The sequence below is a fragment of the Biomphalaria glabrata genome, chromosome 10 (assembly GCF_947242115.1).
Source record: "Biomphalaria glabrata chromosome 10, xgBioGlab47.1, whole genome shotgun sequence".
NCBI lineage: Eukaryota > Metazoa > Mollusca > Gastropoda > Planorbidae > Biomphalaria > Biomphalaria glabrata.
Genome location: NC_074720.1, coordinates 18,129,939 through 18,147,394, shown reverse-complemented (window position 1 = coordinate 18,147,394; position 17,456 = coordinate 18,129,939). Strand labels below are relative to the sequence as shown.

The 17,456-nt window shown below is 36.3% G+C and overlaps 1 protein-coding gene across 2 annotated transcripts; it reads right to left on the bottom strand.

Annotated features, from left to right (window-relative positions):
- Window positions 1-2: 2 nt before the first annotated feature.
- Window positions 3-15,646, bottom strand: LOC106059303 (branched-chain-amino-acid aminotransferase, cytosolic-like). 2 transcript variants are annotated; one of them, XM_056043873.1, is made up of 11 exons: window positions 15,335-15,641; window positions 11,630-11,703; window positions 9,168-9,368; window positions 8,609-8,719; window positions 6,661-6,780; window positions 5,405-5,565; window positions 4,673-4,818; window positions 3,742-3,830; window positions 2,994-3,062; window positions 1,848-1,991; window positions 3-753 (listed from the first exon to the last, which is right to left on the bottom strand). In XM_056043873.1, the coding sequence occupies exons 2-11, from the start codon at window positions 11,699-11,701 to the stop codon at window positions 679-681; spliced, it is 1,188 nt and encodes a 395-aa protein (XP_055899848.1). In that variant the 5' UTR covers window positions 11,702-11,703; window positions 15,335-15,641; the 3' UTR covers window positions 3-678. The 2 variants fall into 2 exon arrangements, with proteins under 2 accessions (XP_055899848.1, XP_055899849.1); XM_056043874.1 differs by lacking the exon at window positions 1,848-1,991 and having other exon boundaries at window positions 15,335-15,646.
- Between the last annotated feature and the right edge of the window lie 1,810 nt (window positions 15,647-17,456).

Genomic DNA, 17,456 nt, shown 5'->3' with positions numbered 1-17,456 from the left:
TCTGTTACAAACATGTTTTATTTCACATAATTTAAAAAAAATCTAATGTACACATATACATATATCTTTAATGAATTGTATGTTCTCATTAGTAATTGATTGGCCTCTTTAAGATCTATAACTTTGTGGGTGATTTAAATCTACTCTTTAGACATAATTACATTTGATTCCTTCTTTTTAGTAGGCTTTCTAAATCAATATTTAAAATGCAATGGAAAATTGAAGTCCTCAGTTTAAAGACATTTCACCAATCCGCGCACCCAACAATGAGCTGTACATTATCTTTGTCATTTTATTTAGTTCAATGACTTCAGTGGAAATCTTAAAATAATAGTAACTGGCATATTGATATCATTTCTAATTGTTAGGTATATATGTCAGTCAATATCGTAAAGTAAAATGATCAGCATGTACTCTCATACTCTCATTATCGTCTGCATGTGTGCCTTACATTAACTCTTTATCTCCGTAATTATTTACCACATTCTGGTGGAATCAACGTTGGTATCGTTAGTTAAGTTAAACCGTGTTTCAAATCCATTGTTATCTTAAAACCCCCTTGTAAAAAAAACCTTTGAAACTCAAAGGAAAGTAACAAAAATATGTCATAATGTATTTATTGTTAGCATCAACCACATGTTGCCGCTCTTGTCTACAAATAGTCGGCAAGAGAAATCTTTACCCACATCCAGCAGTCTTTTCTTCCTCCTCAGGATCTAGTGTTTCCATCCAATGGTGCGGCTTGCTATAGTACTGCAGAGAGAATAAGATTGTGAAGAAATAGATCCTAGAGTTATAGATATTGACACTGTCTTAAAAGTTATGGTTAGGGCACAGTGAAAGACGGACATTTGAACAATTTACGCCAAAGTCTGCAGGACAAAGGACATGGCTCCAAAAATGAGGATACCTTCTCCTTTTGCCGGACTAATATTGTGAATGGGAGTCTTAGAGTCATTGATTTTGTGATAGAGACAGTATTAGAGTCAGAGGCGGCCTTAGGGGTGAAGAGTGGGGTAACTGCCCCAGGCCTTTGGGGACTCAGTGATAAATAGAATTTTTTTGTCACCGTCTGGAAGTCGTGCAAATAGTGACTATTCAATCTGTTTTTAAAAAGTGTAAAAAAAAAATGGCAAAAAAAAAAGGAGGGGGGGGGGTGTATTGACATACTCCCTTATATACGTTTTTTTTTTTATTTTTTTTTTATTTTGCTTGGCTAGAGATTTATAAAACTTCAAAACACGCGTTTTAAGTTAATAATTTTTTGTTTTTGGGGAGGTCAACGAAAAACATTTTTAATTTTGCGCCAAATTCAGAAGCACGCGTCTGTAATCTAAATGTTCTATCGCCCACCTACTACTGCTACACTTAAGCCCCATTCACAGGCACCACCACGCTGAAGTGCACTTTGACTTGTACTATTTGTGTTCCACGAAAGGGAGAGAATTAAAAACACAAGTAGTGTTAGAAATAACAGACAAGCTAAAATATGACAATAAAAATGTGTAGGAGAAACAGAAACAAAGCGCTTCAGAAAGAGAAAGAAGAAAATGATTATCATATGAGAAAGAGAAAGTAGAGAAGGATTATCAAACCAGGAAAGAAAGTTGGAAATTATTATTATATTAGAAACAGAAAGAAGGTAATGAGTATAATACTAGAAACAGAATGTAGAGAAGGATTATCATATCAGGAAAGAAAGTAGGAAATGAATATCCAATGAGGAACAGAAAGTAGAGAAGGATTTTCACAACGTGAAACGTAGGATGCTAAGTTTATAGGCCTGGATGGCAACTGGCCGAAATAGTTTAAAAAATTGCTTCCGGCCTACAGTCTCTATTTCTTACATGGATGCTTGTAATCTCGTTAAATAGCCTCTGAGTCAGACTAGTGTCTGTGTCTGTTGGTATATTGAACTTCTGATCGAGGTAACAAATTTCTTGGACTGGTAGAACAATGGACGCAGTACCGGAACCAAACACTTCCATTATCTATTAAAATTACAAAACAAAAGTCTTTCTTTTAGGCTTTCATTATCAGTGATTGAATCAAGCAACATATATATATATATATATAGTGTGTGTGTGTGTGTGTATTCATGAAATCACTAGTCTATAAAAGGAGTGTGTAATTATTGTAGCAAGTTTAGAAATAGCTAGCTTTTTGGTGTATCTGGTGTACAGAAAACGGAAGTAGTTATAAATGACATGTTTTAGAAAGCATGTATCACAGACCTATATACATGTATATTATATCTAGACTGGACATGGAGATCTTTTAATAAAAAAAAAGCTGAAATAAGGCGTTGTTTTGTAGGTTATAAGAAGCCTATATAACATAATTTAATGTTTAGATCTAGATCTAATTGAATATCGAAAACAGAGCACTCTCGTCTGACAATTATTATTTTGCAATTTTTAGATACATAATCTAAAAAGATGTCTAGGTAATCAATCTATTTAAATGTACATACGATGACTAAAATCGTGAATTACTTTGATCTAGGATTTTCAAAACGTTATCTTAATGGAAACCAGCAGGAAATGGCTTCATTCCATGTATTTGCGTGAATATATGTTCTGTAATTAATAGACCATTCTAATTAAAATCCGAGTAAATGGTATTGCATTATTTCTAAACTTTGAAAATTAAAGATAATTAATTTTCTAAGACTGAAAAGATCGATTTTCCTAGATTTGGGGCGACTTCCATTACAGCTTTAAAAAAAACGAGTTACGTACATAACAACCTTTATATACCGGTCTATAAGTTGATCAATCGCGGATAAGAATTTGTTTGTTTTTCCAGGCTAGATATAATATATATATAGGTCTGTGGCATGTACTTTTTTTTTTACTTTAAGAAACAAATGTGTTTTTTCCACGTGTATCACAAAGTAATTAGTTTATTGTTTAGTTGGCAACAATGATCTTTGTCTTATTTGCGATGCCAATATTTACAGTCAAGTTATTTTCACTGTAGAAACAACTTACACGTCCGTCGTTCCAAGCCTTAATGAAAGTTTTCATTGTAATATTTCCTTCGGTGACATAAAACTCTTTCTGAAAGAAAAAAAATTTATCTGAGAAGCGTGTCTAGATCTAGAGTTATTTTTTTTTTAAATATCAAAAATCATATATCTAATTCTAAGCTATAACATTTTTATATCGTTACTATAACTTTGTTATAAACTTAAACAATGAAATAAGTTTGAGTAGAATAAAAAATGTCATTAGAAGCGCTATTAAAATAGAACTTGAAATATTGTAGTCATAATGTTGTCTTATTGTTAAATAGAGTTTAAAGTTGACTATTGTATTTTTTTAAAAACTATCGAAAAAAAAAATCAGTGACTATATTTGTATTATTTTGTACTTGTAGCCAACATATAACAATGTTGTTTTTTTATTTTACATTTTATCTTGGACTATGATTTTGATTCAATAGCAAACAGGTCTTAAAAGGGATGCATGTTTTAAATGCTAGCCAGATTTGCACAGTCAGACCTGTCATTGAAAGAGATTCTATTCAAGGCAAAGACAAAAGGAATGGAGAAAGACGCTCGAGAGATCATGGGTGTTGCCCCAACTGTTCAACAGGATAAGGGACAAGTGAAGGTGAAGATTTTAATTGTACACATAAGTGTTGGTCTGGTGCATAAATATTAGAAGAACAAAACAAAACAAAAAAACAAGATCACCAAAACAACATGACTTTTGAAAATGCTTTTATTTTATTTACCCATTGGCGGGAGAGTTCCAAGACAGATTTGCGAGTGATGCCTGGAAGGATAAGTCCAGACTCGAGACTTGGTGTCAGAAGCTCTTTCTCTGGCAAAAGAAAAATTTACATTTTAATTGCAAACAAACAAACTATTTAGTCCATTTATTTCTCGGTGATTGTCCTTATTGTTGTGTTCAAGACTCTTTAGGCCTATCGGCATGTCTGAGCAATTGCTCTGTCTGGAAGAGATCCAAGTAGATCCAATTTTTTAAATCCCTATAACCGTTGGATTGTATCTCTAGACGCTCGGGTTAGAGGCGAGGCCAAGCACACCAGGAACCTGCCTCCCCCCTCCCCCCATTCCTTCTCTGCACCACAGTCGTGCGGATGTCCACAATAAAACGGCTCCTTGAGGAACGGTTTGTGAATAGTCACGTGGTTGTTGAGGCTCTAATCCATCCCCGTCAGAGCAATAAAACTGGCCCTTAGACACTCCAAAGGAGCGGTAAAGTGCATGGTTTCCCAAACCGGAGGTTCCGGGTTCGAATCCTGATGAAGACTGTGATTTTAATTCCGAAACTTTAGGTCGCCTCTAAGTCCACCCAGCTCTAATGGGTACCAGACATTAGTTGGGGACAAGTAAGGGTGGTTGGTCGTTGTGCTGGCCACATGAAACCATCCTTAACCGTGGGCCACAGAAACACATGACCTTTCCATCGTCTGCCCCATAGAGGTCTGACAAACTTTATTTCTGTACAGCGGATACACCAACAACAAACAGCCATTTTTAGTTTTTCCGCCATCTATGAAAATCTCCGTTAATCCTCCACTAGGTGTATCAATGGTTAACGTAGGTCTTAGTTCATTGAAGAACTATTGGAAATGTTGCAGTAAAGCTCCAGAGGATAAGTTTGCAAGGAAAAACAAACAAAAAACAAACACATCTAACCTCCTTGTTCATTGACCCAGTAAATAAAAAGGTTCATGGTTCCAATTTCAGTCATCTGATGATCATCCCCGAACAACCACAACACCTGCTGGCAGCCATATTTCTCCAAGGCATTCTTCTGAACAGCAACAGTTGGAGCATAGTTGCTGCAAGCAAACAGAACACAGGAAACAAAAGACTGACGATGAAGTATTCCATTTGGTATGTCGGAGATTTTTCACGATAAACTAAACAATGTCAAGAACTTCACTGTTGCCAACTCCATCAAGAGCATTGGGCTATAATTTTAGCAATATCCCAATGCGTGATGCAGTTGATCTTTTATCGAATCTCCTGTATTGCCCGATTTTTAGTTGCTCGTTTGATTTTAAATTAGTTGTAGGTCATTGAGTTGGAGTCTAATGCTTCCCCATATTGAGAATTATATAAAAAGAAATATTTCATTTATTTTTTTTTTTTTACACCGGATACACTCAAAAGCTAGTAATTTATAGTTTACCGCCATGTATAAGATCTCCAATGGACTCTAAAGGATATGTCATTTGAAAATGTTCCTGTATATTTGTATTGACCACTACGTAAAATGTTATTATAAAACGTAAAAATTTAAGTCTCTATCCTTATAATGTTATAGTGTTTATAATTACCATAAAAAAATCATAACACATTTTAAAACTATTTACAAAATATTTGTTAAAAATTTTACTACTGCCAAAATGCTTGACATATTACCTTCCCATCTTGTAACCACCGCAACCACCTGTCCAGGCTCTGACGTACTTTGGGTCAGCCAAAAGACTGAATGGTTTCAAACCACCAGCAAAGTATGAGCCAACTGGAGTTGTGATAACAAAAAGTTTGGCCTTGTTGGAAGCGGAGACACCTAAAGTTGGCTTATTAGGATAAATAACAACAAGCTAAATATGAAAAAAATAATTTAGAAAAAAAATATCTAAGGTAAAAAACTCCGCACAACTATATCCATCAACAATGTAATATTCGATAACCAAAAAAAAAATTATCAATAATTAATTTACTAATTGGTTAATTTTTTAATTGATTCATTATTTTGTTAGGTACAATAAATACTTGCTTAAATTTGATCCGAGAATGGGTTTGGAAGAAATAACGTGTTCAATTATCTAAAGGGATAAAACCCTATATATTTAGCCTTATCTGTGAATACTGAAGGATTAATTTCCCTTGTTCGTATGAAACACAATAATTAATAACCAGTAATTATTTAACTATTTATCACAAAACGAAAATGGAGCTGGATAGGATACACCCTGCGAAAACCAGCTACCAATGTTGAAAGGCAGGCACTTGAGTGGAACCCACAAGGAAAGAGGAAAGTGGGCAGACCAAAGAAAACCTGGAAGAGGTAAGTCATCAGTGAAGCTGAGGGTACTGGAATGACATGGGAGCAGATGAAGAAAGCTGCTCAGAACCGAGTTCGGTGGAGAGGTGTGGTTGCGGCCCAATGCTCCCCTGGGAGAGCACAGGATTAAGTAAAGTAAGTAATTATTTAACTAATTTGACAGACAGACAGAGTTGATATTAACTTTAGATTAATAAGAACATGTTTTCATTATTATCATCATTATCATGTCACCGCACAGTTACAAAACCTCTATATCAATGATAATTTTAAATAGCCTCAACTTTTTGAAAGTCTGGCCACTTTGTTTCACATGTTCCTTCTGGGCTTAAACCTTGAGCAGGACGGCAAGGGACTGCAGTTTGAACCCGGGACCATGGAGACGACAGTCCAGAATGCATGAACCAGGACCCATTGAGACTAAACAGCAACGTTTTGAAAGCGGAAGTTTGAACTGTTTACAAACTATCAACTAAACAAAAAATGTCCATCTGTTAGATATATGCCGTTGAGGTGGTTTGTTAACGTTAAGGCAGAGTGGCATTAGTCAAATGTGTAATTTGTTGAAATACTACTGTTTAATACTTGTCAAGCAAGTTCAAGTTACCTCTGTTCCAATCAGTGTTGGCCTCACATAGAGGGATTGGTTTTTGCTATCTGGAACCCACTCCTGATCAACGCTGATTAATTTTTGGATACATTTTAAAAACTCACTCTGGTCAAAAGCCTTCAAGAGAAAAACAAAACAAAACTGTTAAACGAGATTTAAAGCTTCATGATAGTTTTCATCTATTTCAGTATAGGCTTTTAATACATCAATGAATCGTTCGATGCCCACTGTCAGTAGGATGTATGGTCAGTAGGATGTATGGTCTCTAAGATGTATGGTCAGTAGCATGTATGGTCAGTAGGGTGTAAGGTCAGTAAGATGTATGGTCAGTAGGATGTATGGGCACTAAGATGTATGGTCAATAGGATGTATGGTCAGTAGCACGAATGGTCATAACATGTATGGTCAGTAGGATGTATGGTCAGTAGAATATATGGTCACTAAGATGTATGGTCATAACATGAATGGTCACTAACATCTATGGTCAGTAGGATGTATGGTCAGTAAGATGTATGGTCAGTAGCATGCATGATCATTAGGATGTATGGTCAGTAAGATATATGGTCATAACATGTATGGTCAGTAGCATGTATGGTCAGTAGGATAAATGGTCATAACATGTATGGTCATAACATGTATGGTCAGTAGCATGAATGTTAAGACTGAATGTAATGTTTTTATTAGCTTGCACACTCTTTGTGTGTAAAAGGTGGGTGTTGGAACGGTATTTCGAAAACGGCTCTAACGATTTTCCTAGAAGTTTGACTTTGTTTATGTGTATGTCTGGGGAAAAAATGACTAGCTAATTGGCCACACAGTGAAAAGTTTATTTTGACTGTTATGACTTTTCGGTCATACCACTATTTCTGGTATTGAAAGCCAACAAAATGCATATTCTGAGGTATCTACAGTGCATTATTCTGCTATTAAAAAGTTTTATTTCAAAAACCTAAGGTGCTATTCTTACTGACTTAGACCCTCCCGCTCCGTTTGGCGCATTTGCCGTCAAGCTGATTCCACAGAAATCTGTCACTGGTAATGTCTGAAGCCTCTTCCCACCTGCTCTGAGGACCTCCATGAATGTGTGGCGCCAAGTTGTACTAGGACGTCATCGCAACTCTTATTATTCGTAATTTATTTTGTCGGAGAACATGTCCCGCAAACCTCATGCGACTCTCTGTCACAATCTTACTAAGGGGTTGACTCCCAGTTCGGCATAGGATTTCCTTGATTTAGACCCGATCTCTATAACTGACTCCTAAAATCTATCTTAGCCATCTTTGTTGAGCCACATTTAGTCTTTTTCAATTTCGGCAGATAACTATTCACTGCACTTTATTAACGGAGCCCCGCCACTAGTAGAAATGTGTAACCTCTCTTGAATACGCTCTTGGAATTAGGTGACTGTAGTTTTCTTTAGATTTTATATCGAAAAGGAAGTTTTAGTGTCAAAATCATTGTCAAAATCATCTGTTGGGGGTTTTAAACTAAAAAATCTCTGGAGCTGTTGCTTTTTAAAATTCAAAACCCCTGGCTACGCCCATGGAACAGTATGTACTTTATGTGGACTGATTGTTTTTGATTTTCTACGACATGGAGGAAGGGGGAGTATGAATGATTCTAGTTATTTAGGAGTAATGGGACATACCTTTTCTTGTGATAACTGGAGTACAGATTTCATTGACTAGTATCGTTATAGGTTTATTAGCGATTTATTATTAACCTGGAATGTTATATATTGTGGTCCTTTATATCCAGCTGCTAAAGTTTTACACATTAAACTGGTGAAACGTATTTTCAATTAGATTATTTATTTTATTTGTTTTTAAATCATGTATTGTAGTAAATAATGGAGTATTATCAATAAAATAACAGTGTTCTAGTTCATCCTTTAGCCAGAAAAAAAGTTCTTTGGACGAAAAACAAAAACATGACTAGATCGTACTGGTAAGCAAGCACGTTCAGCTGTAGCAGACATACGTCTTAGGTGCTCTCTGGGTCGAAACAACCTGACCTTGCCATCAACACATCTATAGGCCTTCAAGCCCTCAAAAATCTGAAATTGTGAATAAATGTAAGTGTAAGTTAATTTCTGACATATTTATGTCAAAAGTTTGAAGAAATTGGAGTTTTTTTTTTTATCAATTAGATATTTTCATCAACGAATGAAAAACTATAAATAGCTAGCGTTTTGGTGTATCCGGTGTATAGACTAAAGGACGTGTTGATAAACTATGTTTTTTTTTTGTTTTTACTTGTTTAGCATCACAGAATCACATTTTCTAAACTCTTCCGTTTGTCGCTCTTTTTTTTTTAGATTAAGTTGGCAACATTGAAATTCAATTTAGATTTTAAAAATCTAATTGTAAAGAAAGAGGAGATTACTCTGATAGTAGGAAATCCCTAATATTTGTACATTTGTCTAACGGCAATGATATTTCTATGCCACAACGAAGCCAACAGATTTCTGTCTACTACTTACGTATTACAAAGACTATACAAACCTCAGAAGCATAGTGCAGAACTTTGGCTGCTGGGTGTATGTGTAGGGGGCTGACAGGTTTGATTTGTGGGATATCCCATCCATGTTCAGCAGTCCAGTCAACTTCAAGCATGTGGTCAGAAATATGAGCCCCAAATTTCAAATGATCGTCACCTGATGTGCGAGTGGGTGTTTTGGTGAGCGTAATCTGAAGATCTTTATACTGTAGAAGAGAAATGACATCTGAACATTTTGAAGGAGAGAACTGTTATCTGAACATATTATTACGAATCTCACTATCCAGGCTCTCTGCAAACTGCACCATACACCACCAACTTAAAGAACTTGACAACTCAGGGCTCCAAAGTAACGTAACACTTTAATAGTTGAATAAATAACAGCCAATACTGTACAATTGGCAACACGTACACTGTACAAATATCTCTCCGATAACACCGTTCCGCAGTATCAACTCTTGCACTGGCCTCTCCGTCTCGTTCCGGGCTTGCACTGGGTTCAACAGTTCAGGACTGACTTCACACACTAGGCTCGTTGTGTCGGACTCGATCGCAGACCAAGATCAAGACGCCAGTCATCTCAACTGTACATGAAAGTACTCCGCACTGAACCGTCGTAATGCTCCTTACAGTACCACACCGTTGAGCTGAGCTGTAGTCGACCGTGTTCTGCACTCCTGTCGTGAACCTCCTTTCTGAACCTTGCTGTATTGAGCCCCTTTTCTCGACCGTCTTGACTGCGACACCTCCTCTCTTATATAGGGTCCCTACTGGCCTTCTCGAACCGGACAGAACTACAACTCTCGTGACGCTCCAGAGCTCTGTTCACGACGTCGATCCTTCCCGAACCGTCGTGTTTACACTCGTCTCGGCTGACCGACGTAACTCGTCACGGTTGACCGCTCGTCTAGCGCTGGCCTGGGGCGATTTGCGTCGGCTGTCTACACACACACCACTACCCCTCTCTGTGCCACCACCAGGTTTATAACAATATTTATACAGTAAAAGAAAACATAATTTTTTTTAAAAGTCAATTTTCAACATATTTCATATATCTTAAAGAGGGAAGGGCCAAAAGAGTCTTTTTTTTTTCGTAAATATTTTTTTTATCAAATTCTCATCAGGTGCATTCAAGGATTTGATAAAAAAAAGCCTTGTTAGGTAAAAACATCGCCAACTATTTCTCTTAAAGGAGTTGGTATGATAAGTAAATGGATACGTATATTATTTCTTATGTTTGGACTCCTACAATTAAATTATTGCGATATTTTTTTTCTCTTTCAACATGTTTCCTTGATTTGTTGAAGACGAGACAGTCAGACGCGATCATTGATTAAACCTAAACGTCACAGACATAATAGCCTAGATTATGTGTGATCGTGAGACGTCTATAAGGTGGAATGAATTCATAAGTCACGTGACTTTATCAAACGATTCTATAAGTGTGCCAAGCAATACAGGCGTGTCTGATCATTACCATACGCCAAATAGATACAAGAAATGTTCCATTGACCAAACTGTTTAGAAACACAAATAGAGGCTTTTACCTGACCTAATAGTATATGGATTTCAAATACAGGACTGCCAATAATTATGTAAGCAACTGAAAGTAAGCCATTCATTTGACATAATTATGTAAGCAATTAAAATAACGAAATGTATAGCTACAAATCAGAAAAAAAAGGAATTACAAAATCTTTTGAGATATACCTTAAACTCTTGAACGATTGCTAGAAATGTATTTATATTTGTAAGACTAGAATAGGGACAAGATCAATAATTATTGATTTACAAAGTAAATATTACTATGGATCCAGGTGACGAGAAAGATGTAATAAATGTCACCTGGTACCATCATTAAGGTGGTCCTCTCAGGTAGAGGGCCGTGTTGGCTTAGTGGTAAAGCGATTGGCTTTCCAATCGAAGGATAAAATTTTTAGGATGTCTCTGAGTCCACCCAAACTCAAATGGGCATCTTTACATAGGTATATACTTGATATGGTTAGTCGTTGTGCTGGCCACATGACACCGCCGTCAATAGAAATAGGCGAGCTTTACATCTTCTGCATCTATAGGCTGCAGGGTCTGAAAGGAGCACCTTTACTTCGTTTTACTATTTTTTTCACTTTTCAAGGGTCTACAGTATTTGAGATTGTCTGAAGCGGTCTCGTCTGAAGCCAGAACTAGGATTGAGTTTACTTTCCCATACAAAAGTCATATACAACAATTAATAAGCTATTTAAACATTACAGACGGATGCACTTTAAAGCTATTAAATACAAAGTATCTTTTTTAAAATCGAAATTTGAACTTATGACCCTAAGGTTTTCTACCCTTTCTAAACAGCAATTTAATTTTACAAAAATGAAAGAAAGGTCATATTCTCTGAAAAACCCAGCCACTTAAACCTGTTTCCTAGACACGAATAACCAAAGTGTACGCCACTTAAAAGCCCCAGAAAACTTACCCTTAAGGAAGAAAGGGCGCGAACACACATTTGTAGATGACGATGTAGCCCTACTTGCTTGGAGAAGATCATTTCTGTAGAACAGATAATTTTAAAATGCTTTTCAAAACCTAAAGCAATAACGTTAAGTATGAGTATTTAGTACCAGAAGTAGCGGTAGTCTAAGTGTCAGCAGAGAATCATTTGACAGAGGCGTGGTTACTAGTACGACAGTACAACAATGTCGGTGGTTATGATTCAGAGACCTGGTCATTACTTTGACAAACTAGAAGTGACTAGAACTATTCATACGTATTGTCATTACTTTGACAAACTAGAAGTGACTAGAACTATTCATACGTATTGTCATTACTTTGACAAACTAGAAGTGACTAGAACTATTCATACGTATTGTCATTACTTTGACAAACTAGAAGTGACTAGAACTATTCATACGTATTGTCATTACTTTGACAAACTAGAAGTGACTAGAACTATTCATACGTATTGTCATTACTTTGACAAACTAGAAGTGACTAGAACTATTCATACGTATTGTCATTAGTTTGACAAACTAGAAGTGACTAGAACTATTCATACGTATTGTCATTACTTTGACAAACTAGAAGTGACTAGAACTATTCATACGTATTGTCATTACTTTGACAAACTAGAAGTGACTAGAACTATTCATACGTATTGTCATTACTTTGACAAACTAGAAGTGACTAGAACTATTCATACGTATTGTCATTACTTTGACAAACTAGAAGTGACTAGAACTATTCATACGTATTGTCATTACTTTGACAAACTAGAAGTGACTAGAACTATTCATACGTATTGTCATTACTTTGACAAACTAGAAGTGACTAGAACTATTCATACGTATTGTCATTACTTTGACAAACTAGAAGTGACTAGAACTATTCATACGTATTGTCATTACTTTGACAAACTAGAAGTGACTAGAACTATTCATACGTATTGTCATTACTTTGACAAACTAGAAGTGACTAGAACTATTCATACGGTCATTACTTTGACAAACTAGAAGTGACTAGAACTATTCATACGTATTGTCATTACTTTGACAAACTAGAAGTGACTAGAACTATTCATACGTATTGTCATTACTTTGACAAACTAGAAGTGACTAGAACTATTCATACGTATTGTCATTACTTTGACAAACTAGAAGTGACTAGAACTATTCATACGTATTGTCATTACTTTGACAAACTAGAAGTGACTAGAACTATTCATACGTATTGTCATTACTTTGACAAACTAGAAGTGACTAGAACTATTCATACGGTCATTACTTTGACAAACTAGAAGTGACTAGAACTATTCATACGTATTGTCATTACTTTGACAAACTAGAAGTGACTAGAACTATTCATACGTATTGTCATTAGTTTGACAAACTAGAAGTGACTAGAACTATTCATACGTATTGTCATTACTTTGACAAACTAGAAGTGACTAGAACTATTCATACGTATTGTCATTACTTTGACAAACTAGAAGTGACTAGAACTATTCATACGTATTGTCATTACTTTGACAAACTAGAAGTGACTAGAACTATTCATACGTATTGTCATTACTTTGACAAACTAGAAGTGACTAGAACTATTCATACGTATTGTCATTACTTTGACAAACTAGAAGTGACTAGAACTATTCATACGTATTGTCATTACTTTGACAAACTAGAAGTGACTAGAACTATTCATACGTATTGTCATTAGTTTGACAAACTAGAAGTGACTAGAACTATTCATACGTATTGTCATTACTTTGACAAACTAGAAGTGACTAGAACTATTCATACGTATTGTCATTACTTTGACAAACTAGAAGTGACTAGAACTATTCATACGTATTGTCATTACTTTGACAAACTAGAAGTGACTAGAACTATTCATACGTATTGTCATTACTTTGACAAACTAGAAGTGACTAGAACTATTCATACGTATTGTCATTACTTTGACAAACTAGAAGTGACTAGAACTATTCATACGTATTGTCATTACTTTGACAAACTAGAAGTGACTAGAACTATTCATACGTATTGTCATTACTTTGACAAACTAGAAGTGACTAGAACTATTCATACGTATTGTCATTACTTTGACAAACTAGAAGTGACTAGAACTATTCATACGTATTGTCATTACTTTGACAAACTAGAAGTGACTAGAACTATTCATACGGTCATTACTTTGACAAACTAGAAGTGACTAGAACTATTCATACGTATTGTCATTACTTTGACAAACTAGAAGTGACTAGAACTATTCATACGTATTGTCATTAGTTCCAGGACTGTCTTTTCGACTTTTATACAAAAACGTTGAAGATATTGAGGTAGGATTTTTAGAAGTCCGGTAAAAGGAGGGGATGTCCTCTTTTTTGAGATTGTGTCCGGGGGCCATGGCATTAAGTGTGAAAACGTCCGACTTTCCCTGTTGTTGTTTAACTGGTATCGCTTGGAACGCAGTGTATCCATTCATCTATCCCTCTCCATTCATCTATCCCTCTCCATTCATCTATCCCTCTCCATCTTTGAATGTCATTCTTCATATCTTCTTGTTTAAAGTACAAACTAACTTAAAAATAGCAGAAGGAGGACTTCTCGTTGACAGCCACCTACTTTCTTGAACCTAAGTGTTTGCATATTTTAGGCAGTTCAAAAGAAATCTTTTATTGAGAGATCCTCAGATCTGTTATTGCAAAACTGATATCAGCTAAATCCTCAACTTATTCCCAAATCACTCTGTCTGTGACTGTCTTTTTAGTGCAAGTCTTGAACCCGTTATTTCTGTCATTTCTAATTCTCAGATCAAGTTGAAACCATAGACATAAATAAATATAGACTGGCCGATAAAAGAGTTTTATGAAACGAAAATCTGTGACTTGCAATTTTGTGTACTTTATTATACAGCATTTATGAGCAGTATAGTTTTGTTTAATCTCTAAGACTGAAGATCATGCAACTTTTCAGAATTCGGAAATCCGACAACAATAGATGTACATGTTTTTAAGTTACATGAAGTTATTTCCTTTTTTCAGTCTATATTTATTAATGTCTATATAAGTCTATAGTTGAAACTTTGCGCAATGTTTCATTGTTCATAGCAAAACATGAATCAGTTTTAAAAAACAACAATTATCTAATTAAATAATGACGATTAATTAATTTTTTTTGATAGCGAGAACGGAAAATAAATCTTATAGTATTGAGGTATATTGGTATAAATGTGGACACAAGAGAGAAATAGTCAATAATGACTCAATATGCAATGGACACAAGAGAGAAATAGTCAATGCCATGGACACTGACTCTGCGAGGGGCATTAATCTCACAAAGTACAATTTGAAGAATTGTTAAAGAGCATTACCCGCCCTTGAGCCGATGCTTAAAGTTATACTTATAGTTCCACTAAGTAGTTTTATAGCCTTTTTGATTTATTTAAATACCCATACACTGTGCTCCTAGTTTTTACAGTTTAGCCTTTTTTTTTTGGGGGGGGGGGGTCCTCCTTTGTAAGGTTTTGTGCTCTTTTTTTTTTATCTCCTCCTAAGGGTGTAGAGGTGTCCGATAGCCCTAGATCAATGACTTCAAGATCTTTGATTTTTTATTCTCAACTTGTTTTTTTTTTCTTCGTTCTCATACATATAAAAGCAAATATAAATGTATAGGTTTTTTCTTACCTTTTGAAGTCTTGTTTTAATCTAAATTGTTGTTGTGTTATTTTAGGTCATTTGAAATTCTCTTGAGCGAAAATGTGTCCTAAAGTAAAGTATTGTCTTCGATGTCTTGTAATTAAATCTACAGCTTATTATTAGTTTTCCTTCGCACAAAATGTGGACAAAACTAAAGTGTCACACTTGCTCCCAAGCTTGCAACGTTTTGACCGAACAATTTCGCAATGGTCTCACAAAAGTATCACTTTGAGAAATGTACACAGTTTATAGAGAATTGCACATTTTAAAATCCGTTACTAAATAAAATGAGTGTTTTTTTAATTGAACGAATCTTTTATTTTCAAAAGTATGATCAGAGAAATGGTTTGAAAAAATTCTTTCTTGGAAACTCGTTTGGTAAGAGCTTAAAATATATTACAATTTTAGATTCTAGACATGACAGACAAATGTTACGCTCCGTTAGATCTTCTGTTGGCACAAGGATTAGGCTAGTGAAGTGAGTGAAGTCAAAGCTGTTACTGAAACCTGTACTCCACAGTCTCCTACGTAGGTTAATGAATTTAACATTCAACTTTGTTAAAAATAAATAAACATTAATAAATATATATATATTAGTGTTTTTATAAGCTTGATATGTTAAAAGCAATAATTTTAAAACACAGACTGGTATAGGTCTATAGAACGTAGACATATTGAACACAAATGTATAATATATAAATATGCATTTCTCTTATACATTACGAATGAATTACGAACCTTCAAAAGAGTAGATCACTAGATCTACGGCCTACGCCAATCCGTGTGTTAATCTAGTCTTGTATGCCAATTAGAGAACCAATCGTGGGCTCGCAATACCAGAGCACTACAATACAGTTACCATGACTAGAAGTTATGAAAGCATTAGGAAATTCGAGGTAATTGACAACGGCAAAGGGTGCGAAACATAGCTGGCTCGATGGAGGAACTAATGACACGATGCTCAGATGTGTCCCAGTCTGCCTGTTATTATGTTGTCACATCCATGTTGGTAGAGCAGGTATGTTCTGTTGGGAGTCCCAGGCTCACAGACTCTCACAGTTCTGTTGGGATACCAGAGTCCCAGGCTCACAGACTCTAACAGTTCTGTTGGGATACCAGAGTCCCAGGCTCACAGACTCTCACAGTTCTGTTGGGATACCACAGTCCCAGGCTCACAGACTCTCACAGTTCTGTTGGGATACCAGAGTCCCAGGCTCACAGACTCTCACAGTTCTGTTGGGATACCAGAGTCCCAGGCTCACAGACTCTCACAGTTCTGTTGGGATACCAGAGTCCCAGGCTCACAGACTCTCACAGTTCTGTTGGGATACCAGAGTCCCAGGCTCACAGACTCTCACAGTTCTGTTGGGATACCACAGTCCCAGGCTCACAGACTCTCACAGTTCTGTTGGGATACCAGAGTCCCAGGCTCACAGACTCTCACAGTTCTGTTGGGATACCAGAGTCCCAGGCTCACAGACTCTCACAGTTCTGTTGGGATACCAGAGTCCCAGGCTCACAGACTCTCACAGTTCTGTTGGGATACCAGAGTCCCAGGCTCACAGACTGTCACAGTTCTGTTGGGATACCACAGTCCCAGGCTCACAGACTCTCACAGTTCTGTTGGGATACCACAGTCCCAGGCTCACAGACTCTCACAGTTCTGTTGGGATACCAGAGTCCCAGGCTCACAGACTCTCACAGTTCTGTTGGGATACCAGAGTCCCAGGCTCACAGACTCTCACAGTTCTGTTGGGATACCAGAGTCCCAGGCTCACAGACTCTCACAGTTCTGTTGGGATACCAGAGTCCCAGGCTCACAGACTCTCACAGTTCTGTTGGGATACCAGAGTCCCAGGCTCACAGACTCTCACACGCGATAGAGTTTATTTCACTTATATTTCGTAGAAGGTCGTGAACATTGTTTATTAACAGAATAATAAAACTGTACTTTGGCTTTGGTCTTTGACTATGGCCCCAAGTCTAATCCCCTTTCTCGTTTATTTGGTGACTCGTTTTCTTTCCTTGGTGAATGGAATGGTCATTCCCCTTGCTTTACGAGATCGAGGATCCCAGCGACTGGTAAAAAAAAAAAAGGTCGATGTCTGAC

Coding starts and splice junctions, on each gene's coding strand:
- LOC106059303 (XM_056043873.1), bottom strand. CDS start 11,701: ATGATCTTCTCCAAGCAAGTAGGGCTACATCGTCATCTACAAATGTGT. Junction 4,819..5,404: donor GGTGGTTACAAGATGGGAAG/GTAATATGTCAA, acceptor GTTTGCTTGCAG/CAACTATGCTCCAACTGTTG. Junction 3,063..3,741: donor TGGAACTCTCCCGCCAATGG/GTAAATAAAATA, acceptor TTTTTCTTTCAG/AAAGAGTTTTATGTCACCGA.